The sequence below is a fragment of the Eumetopias jubatus genome, unplaced genomic scaffold (assembly GCF_037043125.1).
Source record: "Eumetopias jubatus isolate StellerSeaLion01/CBP00866 unplaced genomic scaffold, mEumJub1_p1.0 scaffold_3, whole genome shotgun sequence".
In the NCBI taxonomy this organism is placed as follows: domain Eukaryota; kingdom Metazoa; phylum Chordata; class Mammalia; order Carnivora; family Otariidae; genus Eumetopias; species Eumetopias jubatus.
The window spans coordinates 33,372,672-33,395,649 of NW_028274809.1; the positions used below are offsets into that span (position 1 = coordinate 33,372,672).

General features: G+C 36.8%; 1 protein-coding gene and 1 pseudogene across 1 annotated transcript in view; both read left to right on the forward strand.

Moving 5' to 3' along the window:
* The first annotated feature begins 2,266 nt into the window (after positions 1 to 2,266).
* LOC114215902 (L-lactate dehydrogenase A chain pseudogene) lies at positions 2,267 to 3,381 on the forward strand (annotated as a pseudogene).
* A 4,773-nt stretch (positions 3,382 to 8,154) lies between these two features.
* ICA1L (islet cell autoantigen 1 like) overlaps positions 8,155 to 22,978 on the forward strand; it is a 42,813-nt gene continuing 27,989 nt past the window's right edge. The window contains exons 1-8 of the mRNA XM_028112175.2: positions 8,155 to 8,323; positions 10,429 to 10,501; positions 11,766 to 11,889; positions 13,452 to 13,650; positions 15,587 to 15,712; positions 17,080 to 17,178; positions 18,454 to 18,536; positions 20,762 to 20,805. Of these exons, the coding sequence (XP_027967976.2) occupies positions 8,162 to 8,323; positions 10,429 to 10,501; positions 11,766 to 11,889; positions 13,452 to 13,650; positions 15,587 to 15,712; positions 17,080 to 17,178; positions 18,454 to 18,536; positions 20,762 to 20,805 (910 nt within the window). The 5' untranslated portion in view covers positions 8,155 to 8,161. The remainder of the gene's footprint in view (positions 8,324 to 10,428; positions 10,502 to 11,765; positions 11,890 to 13,451; positions 13,651 to 15,586; positions 15,713 to 17,079; positions 17,179 to 18,453; positions 18,537 to 20,761; positions 20,806 to 22,978) is intronic.

Consider the following 22,978-nt stretch of genomic DNA (forward strand, 5'->3'; position numbering starts at 1 on the left):
ATAGAAGAAACAGATAAAAAGAAGAAATTATGGCTTAAAAGAAATATTTGAAGGGATAATAGCTTAAAATTTTCTAGAACTGAGGGAAGACATGAATCTCCAGAATGACAATACTCTACCAAAACACATCTTAGCCTGAGGGCATCAAGCTTAAACAGAACACTCTAAAAGATTCAAAAGACCATAAAGCTTCCTCAGAAAGGAGAGATAGTTTGTCCCTAGACTTCTCATTGACTGCAATAGATGCCCTAAGACATGGGGATTCTATCTTCAAAGGATTAAACACTAAAGAATGCTGTGTATTCAACAGAACAGATGCATACATAGCACATATATAGAACCTAAAAACAAAGGGCTGAGTGAAAAACACCCAAAAACTCAAATAAAATCTACAACACCATATCATTTTTATAAGGATGTGTACATAACCCATTTTACAGGAATACATTCAAATTAAAAAGTACACATTCAAGCACATTAGAATGATTGTGAGGAGAGATGGAAATGAGGAAGAAGTTAAAAAAGAATCAATATACAAGTAAATGAACAAACAAAAAAATGAGTTACATGGACCAATAATGATAACTAGAAAAAAAAAGGAAAAATACAAGAAATTGGTAGCCTAGATTTTTATATACAAGAAACATGAATGGTGGCGCCTGGGTGGCTCAGTTGGTTGAGCACCTGACACTTGGTTTTCATGTGGGTCATGATTTTGGGGTCCCTGGATTGAGCCCCACCTCAGGCTCTGAGCTCAGGGGGTAGTCAGCTGGAGGATTCTCTCCCTTTCCGTCTGCCCCTCTCCCTGTGTGCTCTCTCTCTCAAATAAATCTATCTTGAAAAAAAAAAAAGGAAACATGAATGAAGGCAAAATAGAGTTTCGTAGATATCAAGATCAAGCATTTTTTTACCTACAGGATTCACTAGAAGAACTATTAAAGAAGGGACCTTTTCAAGAGCAAAGAAGGAAAGTATAGAAATAAGAAATAATGGCTAGCCATCCTTCTTCCTCTTCCCATATGGGAAAACCTGCCCTAATCTAGTTACCTCTGACTGGTTGACAAATTTATTTAGTCCTGATGCTCAGTGAGGAGGACCATTTAGCTCTCACACTAAGCTATATCCACAAACTTTGCCACTGTTAGTAACAAAAAATGGGATTTTGGCCTTCAGCTACTACACCTTATATTATTTATTTCTTAACTTGTTTAGACCTAATGCAGAGAAAAGGGATGCCATATATTGGGTCCCCTCAGAGACTCAAACATTTCAAGTAATGAGAACATTGAGAAAAGTGTGGAATTTGGTGTAGTAAAATACACAGTAGAATATACATCAATAAACACAAAATACTTAGGATTAAACAAAAGATATGCAATGCCTCTATCTTAAAAACTCCAGAGCACTACTGAGCGAAATCAAAGAAGACCTAAATAAATGGAGATGCATATTATCATTTTTGCACTGAAAGACACAGTATTGTTAAGATTCCAGTCCTCTGGAATCTGGGATCCCCCCCCCCAATACCTCTGTAGGTTCAGTGCCACTCCTATCTAAATCCCAGAGCTGTACAACTTAATAGTAAAAAAGATAACTCAGTTTAAAAATGGGCAAAAGACAAACACTTAACCATGGAGTGTATACAAATGGCCAATTAACACATGAAAAAGTGCTCATCATCATCAGTCATCAGTAAAATTCACATTAAAACCATAAGGAAATACCTCTACACAATGACTAGAACGGATAAAACTAGGAATACTGCTAACATTACATATGAGTGAGGATGTGGAACAATTGGGACTCTCATACATTGCTAATGGGAATGTAAAAAGGCAATTTCTTATAAAGTTAAGTATACGCCAGTTATTTGAAAGAATCCTTTTCTATGTCTTTATCCAAAAGGAAAAAACCATTTGTCCACAAGAAGACTTGTATAGCCATGTTCATAGCAGCTTTATTTACAGTAGTAAAAAATGAAAACCTGGTGTTACATTCACACAATGGATTACTATTCAGCAATAATAATAAAAAAAAGAACACACTAACCAGAGAGGGAAAAACTAAGGTGAAAAAAATCACAGCAGTTATTATTTCTTATAGGCTAAGCATTGGCTGAGAAAGGATACAAGGGTATTTTCTGGGGCCTTGGAAATGTTCTATACCATAATATCCATTTGTCAAAAGTATACAGCTAGTGTCAGAGCCGCTGCCGCCGAGTCCGGATTCAACCTCGTGCGCCACTGATGCCCGCCCGCCCAACGTGCACTCCTGATTCCTTTTGGTTCTAAGTCCAAAATGGCAACTCTCAAAGATCAGCTGATTCAGAATCTTCTTAAGGAAGAACATACCACCCAGAGTAAGATCACAGTTGTTGGGGTTGGTGCTGTTGGCATGGCTTGTGCCATCAGTATCTTAATGAAGGACTTGGCAGATGAACTTGCTCTTGTTGATGTCATGGAAGACAAACTGAAGGGAGAGATGATGGATCTCCAGCACAGAAGCCTTTTCCTTAGAACACCAAAAATTGTCTCTGGCAAAGATTATAATGTGACTGCAAACTCCAAGCTGGTTATTATCACAGCTGGGGCACGTCAGCAAGAGGGAGAAAGCCGTCTTAATTTGGTCCAGCGTAACGTGAACATCTTTAAGTTCATCATTCCTAATATCATAAAATATAGCCCAAACTGCAAGTTGCTTGTCGTTTCCAATCCAGTGGATATCTTGACCTATGTGGCTTGGAAGATAAGTGGCTTTCCCAAAAACCGTGTTATTGGAAGTGGTTGCAATCTGGATTCAGCCTGGTTCCGTTACCTAATGGGGGAAAGACTGGGAGTTCACCCATTAAGCTGTCACGGGTGGGTCCTTGGGGAGCATGGAGACTCCAGTGTGCCTGTATGGAGTGGAGTGAACGTTGCTGGTGTCTCTCTGAAGAGTCTGCACCCTGACTTAGGCACTGATGCAGATAAGGAACAGTGGAAAGAGGTTCACAAACAGGTGGTTGACAGTGCCTATGAGGTGATCAAACTGAAAGGCTACACCTCCCGGGCCATTGGACTGTCTGTGGCAGATCTGGCCGAAAGTATAATGAAGAATCTTAGGCGGGTGCATCCAATTTCCACCATGATTAAGGGTCTCTATGGAATTAAAGATGATGTCTTCCTTAGTGTCCCTTGCATCTTGGGACAGAATGGAATTTCAGATGTTGTGAAGGTGACTCTGACTTCTGAGGAGGAGGCCTGTTTGAAGAAGAGTGCAGATACACTTTGGGGGATGCAAAAGGAGCTGCAGTTTTAAAGTTTTCTAATGTACCACTTCACTGTCTAGACTATAGCAGGATTTTAGTTGGAGGTTGTGTATATTGTCCTTATTATCTGATCTGTTACTCAAGTAATATTAAAATGGCCTAAGAAAAAACATCAGTTTCCTAAAGTTCCAAATAGGAATGGTTCACCAAACCCTGCAGCTGTATCCTGGTACTGGATGATACCTGTCTTTGTAGCCCTAAATTGGTTAACGTAAGTTAGCACCACCGTCTCAGAGGCTCCACTGCCAGAGCTGCGGTTGCTCTGCACACCAGATGTGTGTTTACTGTGTGTTCTGTCACTTTGGGTTCCTTCCCCCAACACCCGACATGCCTAGTCCATCTTTTCCAGTCAGTCACGTTCTGGGATCCGTTGTATAAATTCAGTATTGCGTGTATTGTGCATAACTGTCCTAAAGGATCTTTGTGTACCATGTATGTCAGAATATAGTGTACATGGCCATATAACGTAAAAAGACAAGGCAGCCAACTAAGTGTCATACCAACTAAAATACCAAATAAATTTTGAACGGTGACTCTTTTTTGAAAAAAAAAGTATACAGCTAAAAATTGTACACTTCACTGTATGTAAATATTACCAAAAAGAACCATGTATTGATGATGATGATAGAATGAGGTGGTAGGGAGTAGGTGAAAGTATAAATGATATAAAAATGGCAGAATATTGGGATACCTGGGTGGTGCAGTCGGTTAAGTGTCTGACTCTTGGTTTCAGCTCAGGTCATGATCTTGGGGTCCTGGGATCGAGACACCCCCATCATGCGTTCAGCGTGGGGTCTGCTTGGAATTCTCTCTTCCTCTCCCTCTGCCCCTTCCGCTCTTTTCCTCTAAGATGAATAAATCTTTAAAAAAAATTTTAAAATTTTAAAATGGCAGGATGTTGACAAATGAGCTCTTATTTTTGTCTGCATATGTTGAACTATAACTTTTAAAGAAATTTTTAAAAAAGATTATTTATTTTGCAGAGAGAGAGCACGAGGGGGTTGGGAAGGGCAGAGTGAGAAGCAGACTCCCTGTTGAGCAGGGAGCCTGAGGCAGGGCTCGATCCCAGGACTCTGAGATCATGACCTGAGCCGAAGGCAGCTGCTTAACCAACTGAGACACTCAGGCACCCAGACTTTTAAAGAAATTAAAGAAAAAAAAACTCATATTTACCCAGAAATTTACCAATTCCAGTTATCTTCATTTTTTTTTAAAAGAATTTATTCATTTATTTGACAGAGACACAGGGAGAGAAGGAACACAAGCGGGGCGGGGTGGGGGGGAGTGGTAGAGGGAGAAGCAGGCTTCCCGCTGAGCAGGGAGCCCGATGCAGGGCTCAATCCCAGAACCCTGGGATCATGACCTGAACCGAAGACAGATGCTTAACGACTGAGCCACCCAGGCGCCCCCAGTTATCTTCATTATTTCCTGTGGATCCAAATTACTGTTGTAATTTTCCTTCAGCCTGAAAAATTTGGTAGCATTTCTGTAAGTCCCCCAGCCATGAATTCTCTCAGTTCTTTCTCTTAAAATGTATTTTGCTTTCATTTTTAAAGAATAGTTTTGATAGATACAGATTATAGGTTGATAGTTTGTTTTCTTTCATTCAATACTGTAAATATATTCCTCCGCTGTACTCTGGCTTTTGTTGTTTCCTTTGAAAAACTGCCTGTAATTTGTATTTTTGTTGCCCTGTATATAATATTGCCATTTTGCTCTGCTTTTAAGATAAATTTTCTCTTTATCTTTGGATTTAAGCAGTTTATTTATGATATGCCTATTTGTGGTTTTCCTTGTATTTATTGATCTATAAGTTAAAGTCATTTACAAAATCTGGGATGTTTTATTACTTTTTTTTTTTTTTTTTGCCCCATTCTCCATTCTATCTCTCCCCTCCTTCTTGGTCTTTTTTTTCTCTCTCTCTCTTTTTTAGATTATGTAATTTTTGATTCATCTTCAGCTTCACTTATCTTCCATCTTTGGTTTGTTCTTAAGTCTATCCAATTAGTTTTTAACTGTAGTTATTGAACTTTGCAACTAGAGATTCTGACTTTATTTATTGTGCACATATCCTACTTTTAGTCTTTGTACATATTTATAATAGCTGCTTTAAAGTACTTGTGTGATTACTGTAATATCCAGGAAATCTTTGGAATTTGTTTTTATTGACTGCTTTTTTTTCCCTTCAGAATGGGTCACATTTTGTAGTTCTTTTCATGTCTAGTGGCTTTTGATTGGTTACTTGGCATTTTAAATGATGAGTTTTAGAGACTCTGGATTCTGTTTTGCTTTTCTGAAGAATAATTTTTATTCTAGAAGGCAGTTGACTTGGCTGAACTTAAACTCCAGACTCTGTCTCCTCTGTAGTGATAGCAGCTTGAATCTTTACTAGTTACTTCAGTTACTTGAGTTTCCAGGTGCTTATTTTCTGCCAGCACCCTTGGGGTCCCTTCCCTCACTTCATGGTTAGTTTAGTGATTAGCACAGGTCTTGGGAGGACTTTGTATACAGACTTTGGAGATCATCTCTTTGGCTCCCTCTCTTCTAGAATATCCTTCCTAAATTTCTGTAGTTCATCAGCCTCGAACTTGATATCTCAAGCCAATAAAATTTTGCTTTCTATTCAACCTACCTCCAGTGGCAATCAGATTCGGCAGTACCCTTGTCAAAAAAAAAACCACAAACTGCAAATCTCATCTTTTGCAGGTTTACCCCCTAGCCACTATCCTCCCCTTGCCAGGAAATATGTGTTCTCTGCAGGCAGGATAGCTTCCAGAGAGAAAAGGGAGGGCTGAGTTTCTCTTAAGTCTGGTCCGGTAAGTTATGTTTTCTCCTCCACCAAGGAGTTAGTGAGGGAGTGGAGAGAGGCAAGGAATATACTATTTGAGCTCTGTCAGCATTGAAGTCAAGGCAGAGAAAAGATGTTCTCTTCTGAGACTCCCTGGAATTTTGTTCTCTTAACTGATTGGGCCTAAGCTTGCAGTCAGCTTAGTAGAAGAAATCAGCTGTTCGTCATACAATTGGGCTGACCCTCATGCTAATAACAGTCTGGGGGGGAAACTAATTGGAAGCAGTCAAGAGCAACCAAAAGCAGACAGAAATTGAATGGGAAAGATGAACTACAAGTTTTCCCTCAAGACTCTTTATGTGTTGGAACAGTATAATGATTATATCAAATCTAATTTGACTCTGTAACAAGATTAAATTCTTTCTATTTTCTGTCTCAATTTATATCCAGCCACGTTATCCAGCATCATATATGAGAGGTTCTGCAGTTAATTGGTAACTAATCTAAACTGCTAGGAATCCAGGAGAATATCCAAAGCAGAATATTCAGGGAATGTCTAGAAAGTGGCCATCTGGGGATTTTACATTTTATCTTTGTTTTATTTAATACATTTTATTTAAACCTACTTGGTCTGATATTAATATGGCTATTCCTGCTTTAATTTTGTTTGTGTATACTTTCTATGTCATTTTGTTTGAGGTAGACCCCAAATAGTATGTAGTTGGATATAGTTTTTTGTTTTTTATGGTTTGAAATTGTTTATATCTGAGAGGGAGTTTGCCTTTATCATACTAAATAGTGTAATTGTTCTTAATCTTGTTTTTCCTACCCTGCTTTTGCTGGTTTTTTGCTTTTTTGTTTTGCACCTATTAATTTAGAAAGTAGACATTCTATTTTTATTTAATTTGTAATTACTTCAAAAAAATAAAACTATTTCTTTTTTTTCATTTTTTTAAAGATTTTTATTTATTTATTTGACAGAGAGACAGCAAGAGAGGGAACACAAGCAGCGGGAGTGGGAGAGGAAGAAGCAGGCCTCCCGCTGAGCAGGGAGCCCCCTGTGGGACTCGATCTCAGGACCCTGGGATCACAACCTGAGCCGAAGGCAGACGCTTAACAACTGAGCCACCCAGGCGCCCCCGAAACTTTTTTCTTTACTAACAATAATACATTAATATCTGTTGATTCCACTGAAAATGATGAATGAATCACATACTTTAGTACCTCCCTGTGGTCCTGCCTCCCACCGGTTATTGGAATAATTTAGGCTTTTAAAACTATTATTATTTCCTTTTTTACATTTCCTTAAGGAATACTTTTTACATTTGCATTTCCTTATATAGCCATGTTAACCATATTAAGAACTACTTAGATATTAATTTTCAAATTGACAGGTTACAATTTCCATCTTTTTTTTTTCTATAATTTTTTAAACCCCACATGGGGCTCAAACTCATGACCCCAGGATCAAGAGTCACATGTTCTTCTGAGCCAGCCAGGCACCCCCCCATCTTTATTGCTAACATATCTCCCCTTTACTTAAGATCTTTATTTTTGTTTTTTTTTCAGATACCAAAGTATTTCTTTGAGTTTTAAAGAAGAGTATGTATCTGAATCTTTGCATATCTAAGAATATTTATTAAATGTGTGTTCTAACACAGCAGTTATAACTACAGCAAGGTTTTTTAAGGAAATGATAGTAGTATGCAAAGATGTGTGTATAAGTTTCATTTGCAGTATTATTACAAAGCAAAAATTAGAAACTAATAGATGTAAGTAGATTGGTTAAATAAAATAAAATTATTTCCAATCATTATTGCAATATTATAATAGTTTTATCATCTTTGTCTCCTAACTGAAATATCATTAATCTTTCTGCCTGTTACTTGTGCAAGTTGTAGCATAAGTTTAGACCATACAGAGCAAATATTAGTATGTATAGCTATTAACATTAATATTCCACTTAGTATCTTTTCCACTTTTTCAATTGGATTAAATACTCGCTGACTAGATACATATTATTGGAAAAATTTAAGAAATTTTAATCTGTTCCTTGTAGTCACTCCATGGATTCCTTTGGGCAACCCAGACCAGAAGATAATCAGTCAGTAGTTAGCAGAATGCAAAAGAAATACTGGAAAACTAAACAGGTCTTTATCAAAGCAACGGGAAAAAAGGAGGATGAGCACGTGGTGGCCTCTGATGCTGAACTGGATGCTAAACTCGAGGTAAATTTGAGGATTCTTTATATTGCATATAAGTGGTTATTCTTTGGGACTATGACTGAAGAACTTGCAGATTTGATAATAGAATGTTTAATTGTATTCATGTGTCAATCAGATCTTCTGGGTAGGAAGAGTCTTGAAGGAAAACTTGTAGTTCATCTTTCCCATTCAATTTCTGTCTGCTTTTGGTTGCTCTTGACTGCTTCCAATTAGTTTTCCCCCCAGACTGTTATTAGCATGAGGGTCAGCCCAATTGTATGACGAACAGCTGATTTCTTCTACTAAGCTGACTGCAAGCTTAGGCCCAGTCAGTTAAGAGAACAAAATTCCAGGGAGTCTCAGAAGAGAACATCTTTTCTCTGCCTTGACTTCAATGCTGACAGAGCTCAAATAGTATATTCCTTGCCTCTCTCCACTCCCTCACTAACTCCTTGGTGGAGGAGAAAACATAACTTACCGGACTAGACTTAAGAGAAATAAACTCAGTCCTCCCTTTTCTCTCTGGAAGCTATCCTGCCTGCAGAGAACACATATTTCCTGGCAAGGGGAGGATAGTGGCTAGGGGGTAAACCTGCAAAAGATGAGATTTGCAGTTTGTGGTTCTTTTTTTTTTTTTGACAAGGGTACTGCCGAATCTGATTGCCACTGGAGGTAGGTTGAATAGAAAGCAAAATTTTATTGGCTTGAGATATCAAGTTCGAGGCTGATGAACTACAGAAATTTAGGAAGGATATTCTAGAAGAGAGGGAGCCAAAGAGATGATCTCCAAAGTCTGTATACAAAGTCCTCCCAAGACCTGTGCTAATCACTAAACTAACCATGAAGTGAGGGAAGGGACCCCAAGGGTGCTGGCAGAAAATAAGCACCTGGAAACTCAAGTAACTGAAGTAACTAGTAAAGATTCAAGCTGCTATCACTACAGAGGAGACAGAGTCTGGAGTTTAAGTTCAGCCAAGTCAACTGCCTTCTAGAATAAAAATTATTCTTCAGAAAAGCAAAACAGAATCCAGAGTCTCTAAAACTCATCATTTAAAATGCCAAGTAACCAATCAAAAGCCACTAGACATGAAAAGAACTACAAAATGTGACCCATTCTGAAGGGAAAAAAAAGCAGTCAATAAAAACAAATTCCAAAGATTTCCTGGATATTACAGTAATCACACAAGTACTTTAAAGCAGCTATTATAAATATGTACAAAGACTAAAAGTAGGATATGTGCACAATAAATAAAGTCAGAATCTCTAGTTGCAAAGTTCAATAACTACAGTTAAAAACTAATTGGATAGACTTAAGAACAAACCAAAGATGGAAGATAAGTGAAGCTGAAGATGAATCAAAAATTACATAATCTAAAAAAGAGAGAGAGAGAAAAAAAAGACCAAGAAGGAGGGGAGAGATAGAATGGAGAATGGGGCAAAAAAAAAAAAAAAAAAGTAATAAAACATCCCAGATTTTGTAAATGACTTTAACTTATAAATTTTTAGGTATGTGTGAAGAGTTACCTTATGTGTACAATATGTCCAAATCTCAAATTTTCATGTGCTTACTTTGAAATGGGTGTCTACTGGATGTTTTATTTTTCTGTTAGCTATTAGCAACAGTAGTAATGAAGGGAAAATTCCAAACAAAAACAATCCAAAAGTAATTTATTTTTGATGTTGTAATACATTACTTAATTTTTTTGGTAATTCACTCACATGTTATGCTTAAAATAATACTGTAGAAAAGCCAGATTGAGAGTTAACATTTTCTAAAGTTATCTATACTCTTTTCATCTGTAATTGGCAATATTTGATACAGTTTATATTGGATTTACATTTTTGCTATTTAGATAGTTTGGAGCTGAGGGGAGGACAAACTCCACAGTTATAAATTTTTATTAGTCCTCATGTATTTATCACCATTTTTTCCAACCCTCATGGGGGGGATCTAAATGGGGGAATCTAAATTTTCTATATCAAAGATAAAACCAATACTGAAGTACATCTAAGTCAAGGAAAACAGACATAACACTTACAGGAAAATGTGCTTTTGAAGTGCTTATAACAGATATGTTATATTTGTTTGTGGTTCTTTAGATTGTCCTAATAAAATTTATATTTCAAAGGTTTTTCACTCCATTCAAGAGACATGCACTGAACTTCTGAAGATAATTGAGAAATATCAGCTAAGACTCAATGGTATGAAATCCTAGATATCTATCCAATAATTCTCATTTAAAATAAATAATTCACTGACTTTTTTGAGAATGAAATATTTAATGTAAAAACAATACTTTACTGAACTATTCTGTGAATGGTTCCTTACAAAAAAGAAGCGACAGTGAGGAGCAGTGGGAATGGGGAGCTAGCATGTGAGTGGGCTTGAGTTCTGCTGCTCCCTCAGGGGTCCTGAGGGACTTCCCTTTCAGTTTGTTTTGTGTTTGCTTGTGTTTTTAAGTAGGCTCTATGCCCAGCGTGGGGCTTGAACTCATGACCCCAAGATCAAGAGTCGCATACTCTACGGACTGAGCCAGCCAGCACCCCTTTCCCTTTCAGTTTTTAACTTTAGCTTTTCCAACAGTAAACCAAGGTGAAATTAGGCATGACGTTAGTCATTTGTCACTTTAAGCTTATAATTTGAACACTTTATGGGCTCCCCCCCTTATTAGTCTTATTCTGATTAGAGAGTCAGACTTCTAAAACTTTGTGGTCAAAGACCACCTTTGTTCCGTGTTTTACTTTCAATCTGTTGTAAACTGACACTTTTATAATAGACAATAAAAATTAATTTCTAGAAAAATGAAATTAAAGAAGACATGCAAAATATAAGCACACTTTTTTATTATTATTAGATTCAACAGATATAAAATACTCAGTCAAATTAGTAAGTTTCTAAACAGCTTCTTAGTTTTGGTACTTGTTACAGGCTGGTAACAAATGGTTCTGGGTTGGAACTGGTCAGTGGACCACAAGGAGTAGTAGTATACTACATGACAACTTTTAGGGTTTCAGTAAAATTGTGGATGTCTGTGGGCCTGGAATATTGAGCCAGGGTGGGAGTCAAGATTAAGTTAAGTTTAAATAGGATACGAATACTTTGTAAGAGGCAATGATCCTAAAATGCATGTCTGCACAATTGCTAATGGATTATTTGTGGTTTTGTCATTTTGGAATCTTTTTTTTTTCCACTAAAGATCAGACTTTCCCAAAAGCAAAGTCCATGAATTCACTACATCAAAACCATCTGGAGCACTTGTAGGTGGGAGGAAGCAGATCCTAAGACCGATATAATCAGAATCTCTGGAAGTGGAGCCCCAGGAATTTGCATTTAAATTTAAATTAAGCCTCTCCTTCCCCCAAGTAATTCTTAACATATAGAGAATTATTGCTGTGAGAAATTTAGTTGTGTGTTTTAAACAAATGATGAAATGAAACAATTAACTATACTGTAATTTTTTCCTAGTTATATCAGAGGAAGAAAATGAACTGGGGCTCTTTTTAAAGTTTCAAGCAGAACGGGATACAACACAAGCTGGTAAAATGATGGATGCTACTGGCAAGGCACTCTGTTCTTCAGCCAAGCAAAGGTTTACTATGTTTTACATCATCCTTAAATCTATAGTCAAAATGATAGTTTTGACCTATGTTTCTAAATTTGCATATCTGTAAAGATTACTGATCATTCCAGTATAGGGTTAAAAGAGAGATACATTACAGCATATAATTGTTTTGATGCCTAACTCTTATTTATTTTGTATGTAAAAGAATTACTTAAAAATGGACATTGTAGGTTGCTTAATTCCTAGAAATAGGCTTTAAGCCTATATTTAAATGTCTTATGTGGTCTAATATAACAGGTACATACATATAAAAATATGTATATTTTAATTATTTTCTTTCTTGTTTTGGATACTGTACTATCTAGGAGTACATTAGAACTTTTCTTCTCCTTTTTTTTTTTTAAAGATTTTATTTATTTATTTGACAGAGAGAGACACAGCGAGAGAGGGAACACAAGCAGAGGGAGTAGGAGAGGGAGAAGCAGGTTTCCCACCGAGCAGGGAGCCCGATGCAGGGCTCGATCCCAGGACCCTAGGACCATGACCTGAGCCGAAGGCAGACACCTAATGACTGAGCCACCCAGGCACCCCTAGAACTTTTCTTCTTTTTAAGCAGAGAGCATTTTTTCTTAATTATTTGGCATTTATCATTTTTACAGATTTTTAAGATAAAGATACCTGTTGCAAAGAATCTCCTACATTTACTAAATACAGCCAAAATCTTTGCATTTTCAGAAGAAAAATAAAAACAGGTCTTATCAGACCTGTAATGACAACGTATAACTTAAGTGGCTTTATTCTGAAACACCACATCAGTGCAAAAGCCCATCATTAAGGAACACTCAGTACAAGGCCCTTCAGTGCCACTAAGTCAAAAATGCAGACTAGAGGAGCTGGGTTTGATTTGTTTCTTAAATTCTTGATTTTTTTGTCCTCATCCTCAGCTGCTGAGAACTCAACACATTAGTTCTTCTAGCATTTTATCTGCTTTTCTATGCTTAGGTTTTACCTCAATTTGTCACATGAAAGGCTTTCTATTTATGGGATTATGCTTTGTGAATACAGGATCTCTTTTACCCATGGAACTCTTTTCTAAATGGCAGATTTACTTGGCAGGTTATTTATACATGGATTAACATCCCAAATGTTGCAAAAATAATATATTTCTTAAAATAAGAAAAGGGAGACAGACACATCATTATTAGCAATTCAGAGTTGGCTATATGATCTTTATTTGCTTTCTAAATAAAGTTCCTTAGGCATCTTAATAATTTCCTATTTTATAGACTCATCTTTTTTTTTTAAGATTTTATTTATTTCACAGAGAGAGACACAGCGAGAGAGGGAACACAAGCAGGGGGAGTGGGAGAGGGAGAAACAGGCTCCCTATTGAGCAGAGAGCCTGATGCTTGATCCCAGGAGCCTGGGATCATGACCTGAGTCGAAGGCAGATGCTTAACGACCGAGCCACCCAGGCGCCCCTAGACTCATCTTGACAGCAGATATGCTCTTTGGTTTTAAACCTTTGTTTTTACTTTGTTTTGTTTATGGGATGTACATCCCTCTGGTTTTTACCTCTCTGCCATTAGATTGGCCCTGTTTACTCCTCTGTCTCGTCTTAAGCAAGAAGTAGAAACATTCAGTCAAAGGGCGGTATCTGATACCTTGATGACAATCAATCGTATGGAACAAGCGCGCACAGAATACAGAGGAGCCCTGCTGTGGATGAAGGATGTGTCCCAAGAACTGGACCCAGACACCCTAAAACAAATGGAAAAGTTCAGAAAAGTATGAAAATGCCTTCCCTTTCCTTTACTTGATAAACTTATTGAACTTACACAGAATAATTGAATCAAGATCATAAATTATCAGGCTATTTTTGAAACACATTATAAATTCTTGGTTGCTTGGAGATCTTTGAAGTACAAAAGGTTATTACACTTTTTTTTTTAATTCTTTGAGTGACATCCCCACCCATCAACCTTTTCTATTAATTTTTTTTTTAATCCCTCTCACAGTAGCTGTCACTACCCTTTAAATGTTGCTTCCCTGGACTTTGGGATTTGTTTGCAGGAGGGGGAAATAGTTTATTAATGAGGAAAAAATAATTTAAGTAAAAATTCAGGTAACTCGATTATTATAAGAAAAAGTGAAGATTATCAGATTCTTCTTCTGCTACAATACATAGTTTGACCACAGACCTTTAAAGTATGTATGGACTTACGTTTTTGCTAAACAAACTACTTATGAATTGTATCCCCTAAATTTACCATATATGAATAATAAAATTCACTCCTTCACTTCATAAATATTTTAGAGTACATATAATACAAGTCATATTTATTATTATTATTTTTTAAAGATTTTATTTATTTATCTGACAGCGAGAGAGGAACACAAGCAGGGGGAGTGAGAGAGGGAGAAGCAGGCTTCCCGCGGAGCAGGGAGCCCAATGCGGGGCTTGATCCCAGGACCCTGGGATCATGACCTGAGCCGAAGGCAGACGCTTAACGACTGAGCCACTCAGGCGTCCCTAAATCATATTATTGATGGAGCCTCTCTACCAGCCGTATAGGCCACAGAAACCTGTTATTCTTTCCCCTTTATAGTCCATGACAATTAGAATACAATCCAAGGGAGTTTTCAGACAACATTGTGAATACATTAACGTCACTGAATTTTATATTTTTTAAATGGTTAAGTTTATATTATCTGAATTTCACCTAAATTTTAATAAAAAAAAGAATGGATTCTAAACTTACCTGGACCCAGATAGCCCTGCACAGTCTGGTTCCTGGTCCCTGTGCAGCCACATCTTGCACTTCCTATACTCTAGCCCTTTCCGTGCCCCAGGAAGGAATATGTTCTAGCCTATTCCATATTGCTCTGCAAACATATTAAGCTCTTCACCCACCTCCCACACCCAGGACTTTTGTCCTTGCTTTTCTCTGAGCCTGGAATGATCCTGGCATGGCTCGCTTATCATCTTTCTGTCCCAGTTCAAACATCTTGCATGAGCTTACCAAAGGCTTCCCTGATCATCTTACCAAAAGTAGTCATTTCTTTTCACTTACATGTTATCTTTGCAACTTGAGATTATCTTATGTATTTATTTACTACTGTTTTTTCCTGTGCCTCCCCACTCAGGGATGGTGAGAAAGAACATTGTTTTGTTCACCACAATATCCCGGTGCCTGGCACATAATAGATACCTTATAAATACTTGTTGAATGACTGAATAAGTATATTTAAAAGTTGAATATTCATGCCACTTGGTGACATATGACTTACCTTAAGTATAGGAAATATGATAGACCTATATTTAAATTTATTAATGTATCTCCATGATTCAGAATTATTATTACTGCTTCTCAACACTTTAATTATGTCCCCTTTCCATTCATTCTTCTATTAGCTAAGTATTATCCATCAATAGTTTTGGATATTTCTTTTTATTTGGAATCTGTGAGGTTTTTTCTTCTTAACTATATACTTTCCATTTATCACTGCATACTTTCTCAGCATAAAGATACCTGCTGGAAAGAATCTCCTACAATTACTAAAAATAGCCAAAATCTTTACCATTAATCATGAAATAATAATACAAGGAAAGAGAATTAGTCTTCTTTTTTTACAATTTCATTTGTCTGAAAGTATGTATCATGGGCCTGTATGGTAATGTCTGTATTATCAGTAATAATAATAAATATTATTGTGGTTGCAGGTACAGATCCAAGTGAGAAATAGCAAAGCTTCTTTTGACAAGTTAAAGATGGACGTTTGTCAGAAAGTGGATTTACTTGGAGCTAGTCGCTGCAATATGTTATCTCACTCCCTCACTACCTACCAGGTACCCACCTCCATGGTCAGCATGTCCTTGCAGTAAAGATGAGTGGTGAGATTCCTTTTTAAAAGCTGTCTAAAGGGTATAAAAAATTGCATGATTAATCAGATTCCTTTGACTTTGAAAATTGACTTCCTGAGGTTATGACAGAGAATCATAGAATTCTAGACTGAAAAAGACCTTCGGGATTGCCAACTCCTGTATCTTCATGTTATTCCCCTTGGTGTCCTAGGAGAGGGAGACTTTGGGGCCATCTAGGTTTGAGTGGGGGGTGTTGAGGCAGAATTCACAGCTCATTAACCCTGGTTCACCCAGAACTACTCCACTTTGAACTTCTACACACAGTTTCATTTGAAGCAAAGATGCTGTGGCCCAATAGTTTAAAATGTTTCTGTCATTTTGTAGCTGAGGGAAATGAAACCTAGGAGAATTAAAGTAAATGACAATGTTGGGCTAAAAACCCAAGTTTTCTCATGCTGGGTCCCATGTTTTCATTCTGCCAAGTCACCGTCTCCCACCACTTTAACCTCAGCAGTCTCATCTGTGCTTCTACTACCCCAAGTCACACATAAACAGCATGCAGTGAGTAAAGCAGATGTTAATTAGTAGCAGTGACTAATCTTAACATGTGTTCATGAATGGCAAAATAGAATCAACTGTATTTACATAAGATAAGAATAATAAACTAAAGGGAATGGACATTCACTGGGCCTTGTAGGAAATCTACCTCTTTTGGTTCAGTACTGTGGAATTCAGGAGTCAAGAAAGGATGCACTTAAAAATAAAAGTATCTGCAAATCCATGCAGCATACACCTGAAACACAATAGCTATTAGTTCAGTTCTCCTTTATTCTCTCCACTCAGCCCACTTTGAATACGAACTTTGAAGCACCAAGGAAAGTGTCCAATTACTTGAGTTGGCTTGAGAACACATTTTTTTTTTTTTTGGTCTTTCTTGTGCCCTAAATGAAAGACTAAATTTAGTGGTACATACTATTTTTCCCAATTAATAAAGGTTTATACTTACCAACATAAAGATTTACACTATACCCCTAATACAAATATGGTATTTTTATGCTTTTAACATTTCTCTTTTGGACTCTTCAGAAGGTGTTCTAATCTACTAGCATTACTCTCTGGCTGACTCCAGTGTACATTCCAGTGCTGTATACAGATAGGCACATATATATGCTGACAGATGCCAGTTCTTATGCAGAATTACTATTTACATTGCTTTCTGGTTCCTCAAACTTGGAAATTGATTTTACTTCCTAGTGCTTATTATTCAGCAACCATTCATCTACCTACACTAGTGAGGAAAAATAGCAGGGAAAAAAATCATAACTGTAGTGACAACCTTTCTTTTTCTGCAGAGGACACTGCTTGGATTCTGGGAGAAAACAGCCCGATTGATGTCCCAGATCCATGGGGCCTGTACTGGTTTCCATCCATATGATTTTGTAGCTCTCAAGGTACATTTCTTTCCATGCTCTTTTGTTAGATATATTATACTTCATTTGGATATTGAAACTATTTTGTGCTAAGCCTAACTTTGAATTTACAAAATATTGGGAAACATTTTTCTACACTCCTTCTACCAGTCATTTTTCTGTACTTCCCTGATTCCAAGTGCTACCAGCAACACTAAACAAATATGAGAATACTGCTGGTGGGCTCAAGATATTGGGTGGGGGTTGGCGGGGAGTAAAAGAGCGAGCAAGAGAAAAGAAAATTAAAATGCAAACGAGATAAAAAGTTATGGAAAAGAAAAACTTCGGAGGAATAAGCAATGGAAAATGGTCATTGGTTTTCAAAAACAACCAGAGTACCTACCTGACAGTTTTAGAAGTTAAAGAAAAATTTCCTAGCTTTACTTTTATACTCCTGTTGTAGATGTGATTCATGGTGCAAAAATTATGGGTGATTCCAGCTTAAGAGACTACTGTATTATATTAGATCAGCTCTTTCTGTAATGCCTACATGTAAAAGGTACTCTCAGGTTTTTAACATTTGCATATCTTCCTGTCAATCTTCTTTGCATATGGCTTATCTAGCAGAGTCACACCATGGTAATCATTTCTTTAATTCAGGTAGGCTAGGTTTCAGTGCCTTTGAACTTACCATTCTGCCTTGTTTTAAATAGAGCTTGAAAATGTTATTGTTGAGATTACTCAAACTAGATGTGTTAATCTGTGATAGATTCATATCTTGCACCTGTGTATTCCTGGGGCTTGGTATTGATTTTTAGGTCATGTTCTGACATAGCATCTTCCAGTCTAATAGATACCCTTGTATTAGTCTTTATGTTTTTTGTTGTGTGTATGTTTTGGTTTTCTATTTTTTTCTATATCAGTGTTTTACTGGATAGCATACTGTGTTTTTAGGCAAATTTAATATCTAATTTCTGTTCAGATGAAGTTGAAAATCTTTAGCCATGTTTAGAGCATTGCAGTCAAAGCCAGAAACACAGTGTGTCTTCCTTGGCATATGACAGACTTGTAAACCCTGTGGCTAGGCCATGTCACAGGCTGTATGGCTGCCATAGGCACCAGGATAAACAGGGACACAGGGCTTAGTTCAAATTACATTAGCATATATTTCCCATATCTCTCACTCTCTAGTCTCCTTCATAATTATCCCTATTTTGTTCTTTAAAATTTTTATTCTCTAAAATTTTTATTCTCATTTTGTTTGCACAAAGAGAGAAACAGATTCCATCTACTTAACATTGAATTTCTTGTCCTTAGCAACTACAAGACACTCCAAGCAAGCTTACTGAAGACCACAAAGAACAAATAGAAAACAATTCTCTCACTGAAAACCTCAATAAGTAAGCAGGCAGAAGTATGGTGTTATGGATAATGATACATGATATATGATATATTTGGAAACTGTGGATACTGATACAGAATATATTTGGAAAGAGTTGTTTCTTTTCTGACTTCCTGAATATTTATTTCTATGTCATTTTTCCAATTAGTATTTTTAAGGTTTTTTTTTTTTTTAAGTGAGCTCTGTGCCCAACATGGGGCTTGAACTCACGAGATCAAGAATCAGGTGCTCTACCGACTGAGCCAGCCAGGTGCCCCATTTTTCCAGTTAATAGTAAACATTTGTTTTGAAGGCTTATTTTTCCCCCTATTTTAAACATAGCAGGCAAAGTTGATGATAAGCGTACAGAACAGATTGGAGTGATAACTCCAAATTCTATAGTTTGGGAGAGTGAGCTTTGTAGTAAGAGCCTCTACCTAGTGAATCCCAGAAGAGCCAGCTTGAAAGAGAAAGGGACAAGTGCCAGCAGCTATGAAACAGAAGCTATTGAAAATCTGTCTCTAGAGCAACACAAATGGGACTGGGGCTGGTTACATGAAAATGGGGGTTCTTGCTATGCACATCCTTTATGTTGCCTCTTTCCATTTTATTATATCGTACCTTTGTTTTCCTTTCAGAGCTGCCACTTCTCATTTTAACTAGATTGCACTGAGTGTAGTAACAAACCCAGAAATAAGACTTGAACTGTGACAAACCATATATTGCTGAGTGGAAGGTGATTCAGGATATAAGCATGTCCCTCTTTTCTCTCTGGGGAAATCCAAACAAATATTTTGGCTAATTTGAATATATAAACAATTTAGATGTAGATTAATCAAATGTGTAGTTATAAATGAAACTTATACATTGACATTTACAATCCTATGTTACATGAAATATATTCATTTAGTAAATATTTTCCATTATCACATTTCATGTAAGTTTTATTTAAAATCCTCTCATGCATCTTCAGCATTATGAGAACTACCTTTTGAGTTAACCAACAAGAGTCCAAAGCACTTTACTTTCTCCTCCATCTAAGTTGTTTAAAAAGCCATGTATATATGCTGTCATTGGAAATTTCATTCCAAGTTATTAGTATCTATTTGCTCTGTAGGTTTATTTTTGTGTTTTTTGCAAATAAATACTGTATAGGTTTCCCCTGCTATCTGAAAGTGAGGGGTCCCAATGAAATATTTCATAAGCCGGTACAGTATAAGGCAAAGAAGCAATTACCATTAATTTTTGTGAAAAATTTTTTGAGTATTCCTAGACCCAAAAAATGACCTCTGTTAGGTTTTCCTGACACCCTAGCACACATCTTGCTAACGTATGCACAAAATAAATGGAGATAAAGCACAGATGTGCACAGACACAGTTCAGAGATGTAGTGGCTTAGCACGGAGATGCCGAGTGTCGTTCCCAGGGAAGGAGCTTGGTGGTTCCGCTGTCACTGCTCAGTGTGCACACTGCCTCTAAACAAACACTTAATGCTGTTTTTGCTTTTTGCCTTTTTTGTAAAAGTGAAAATCCCCTTTGGGCTTCTTTCAGTCAGCAAAGGTGGGTACGAATGTAGGTCTTCTGTAGAAGCATAATGCAAGCTTTTGAAAAGCAGGGGATTACCTGTATTGCTTTTTATGTATCTTTAAAGATTTATTAAAAACAGCCTCTAATACTAGAATTGCGAGGTTACACCCCAGGAATAATGCCTAAATCAACTTCTTTGTCAAATTTTTTATTGCACATGGATGATATAAATATCCAAAGTTAGTATTGACTGAGAATATTTTAGGCAAATGTATCTTCTTTTGCAAACATCACTTTGCTGTTCAAAATAGAGTACTCCATTTTTTCTGCAATTCTTCATTCCCTCTATTTAGATCCCAAGTATTATTGAGCAAATGCTCAGTGCTTGAAAACTAAACCTCATACTCCGTGACTTTGGTGACAGATGTTCTCTATGATGTGGTACTTAGCATGGTGCCTATAATACTGAACACAGTACCTGGTGCTTCATCGGTACTCAGTAACTGTTGTTGAAAGAATAAGGGATGAAGGATTATTTTCATAGTCTATGTAGATCTAGAGAAGAAGTGACATTTGTCTCAGATTTTAGATCTATCTACAAGACAACTATTTTATATGTCATCTCGGTTAAAAATATTTTTAACCATATACAACTGCAGAATATGAGTCCCAAGTATATTTTAACCAAAATCTTTGCGTTTTTTGGTTTTACTTTAGGTTAGTTTTGTCAGATGAGGAAGTGAGCTTGGGAAATGAACCAGGTAAGATGGTAAATTCATTAAAATGTGAAATGATCACATTTGAAATGTCAAAACAGTTTGTCACAACCTTTTTTTCTTTTTTAAAGATTTTATTTATTTATTTGACACAGAGAGAGAGATAGCGAGAGCAGGGAACACAAGCAGGGGGAGTGGGAGAGGGAGAAGCAGACTTCCCGCGGAGCAGAGAGCCCAATGTGGGGCTCGATCCCAGGATGCTGGGATCATGACCTGAGCCAAAGGCAGACGCTTAACGACTGAGCCACCCGGGTGCCCCGTCACAACCTTTTAAAACAGATTGTATTAATATCCATTCATTTAAAAAACATGTTAAGTCAACTTATAAATCTCTTCTATATAAACACTTTTGAGTTAGATTTCTTTTCCCCCCAGCTTTACTGAGTTATAACTGATACACAACACTATAAGTTTAAGGTGTACAGTGTGAAGATTTGATATATGTACATATTGCTAAATGATTATCACTATAAACGTAGTTAATACATGCATCACCTTACATAGTTACTATGTATCTTTTGGCGGCAAGAACATTTAAAATTTATTCTCTTAGCAACTGTCAAGTATAAAATACAGTATTGTTAACTATAGTCACCATGCTATACATTAGATTCCCAGAACTTAATCATCTTTAGCTTAAGAACTTAAACATCTTTAGAAGTTTATACCCTTTGACCAAATTTCACCGTTTTTCCTGCCTCCCAGGCCCTAGTAACCACCAATATACTTTCTCTTTCTGAGTTTGACTTTTTAAGATGTAACATTTAAGTGAGATCATATAGTATTTGTCTTTCTCTAATTTATTTCTTAGTGTAATGTCCTCCAGACTCATCCATGTTATTGCAAATAGTAGGATTTCCTTCTTTTTTATGAGTAAATAATATTCAATTCTATTCTATTCTACATATGTATATATATAACATTTTCTTTATCCATTTATCTGTGATGGACATTTCAGTTGTTTCCATGTCTTGGCCATTGTAAATAATAGTGCAATGAACATGGGGATGCAGATACCTCTTTAAGATAGTAATTTTATTTCCTTTGGATATATGTACCCAGAAGTGGAAGTGCTGGAGCATATGGTAGTTCTGTTTTCAATTTTTTGAGGAACCTCCATACTGCTTTCCATAATGGCTATACCAATTTACATTCCCACCAACAGGGCACAAGTGTTCCCTTTTCTCCACATCCTATCCCACATTTGCTATCTCTTGTCTTTTTGATACTAGCATTCTAACAAGTGTGAGGTGATAGCTCACTGTGGTTTAGATTTCTATTTCCCTGATGAGTGGTGTTGTGTATGTGTTGTGTATATGTCTTCTTTGGTTGGAAAAATGTGTATCTAGGTTCTTTGCCCATTTTTAATCAGGTTATTTTGTTTTTGCTAGTAAGTTATGAGTTCCTTACAGATTTTGGATAGGAACCCCTTATCATATAGATGATTGGGTTTGTGTGTGGCCAGTGTGATTGGGTTTTTTGATTGTTGATTGTTTTGTTATTTTTTTGCTGTGCAGAGGATTTTTAGTTTGATGTAGTCTTCTTTATTTTTGCTTTTGTTTCTTCTGCTTTTGGTGTCCAATGCAAAAAATCATTGCCAACACCAACGTCAGGGAGTTTTTTCCCTAGTATTTTTTTTTAATTGAAGTATAGTTAACATATATTAGTTTCAGGTATTGGGGGCGCCTGGATGGCTCAGTCAGTTAAGCATCTGCCTTTGACTCAGGTCAAGATCCCAGGTTCCTGAGATTGAGCCCTGCTCAGTGGGGAGCCTGCTTCTCCTGGGCTCTCTCTGCCTGCCACTGCCCTGCTTGTTCTCTCTCTCTCTCTCTGTCAAATAAATAAAAGTCTATATTAGTTTCAGGTACAGAACACAGAGATTTGACAGTTATGGACATTACAAAATGTTCACCATAAGTGTAGTCACCATCTGTCATCCTGCAAAGTTATTACAATATTATTGTTTGTATTCCCTGTGCTGTACTTCCCATTCTCGTGATTTATCTATTTTATGACTGGAAGTTTGTACTGGTTATGTATGTTGCCTCTGCCTCCACCCCACTCTGCTGTGGCGACCATTGGTTCTCTATATTTGTGTGTGTTTCTTTTTGTTGTTTGTTTTGTTTTGCTTTTTTTTTTTTTTTAGAGTCCAGATATA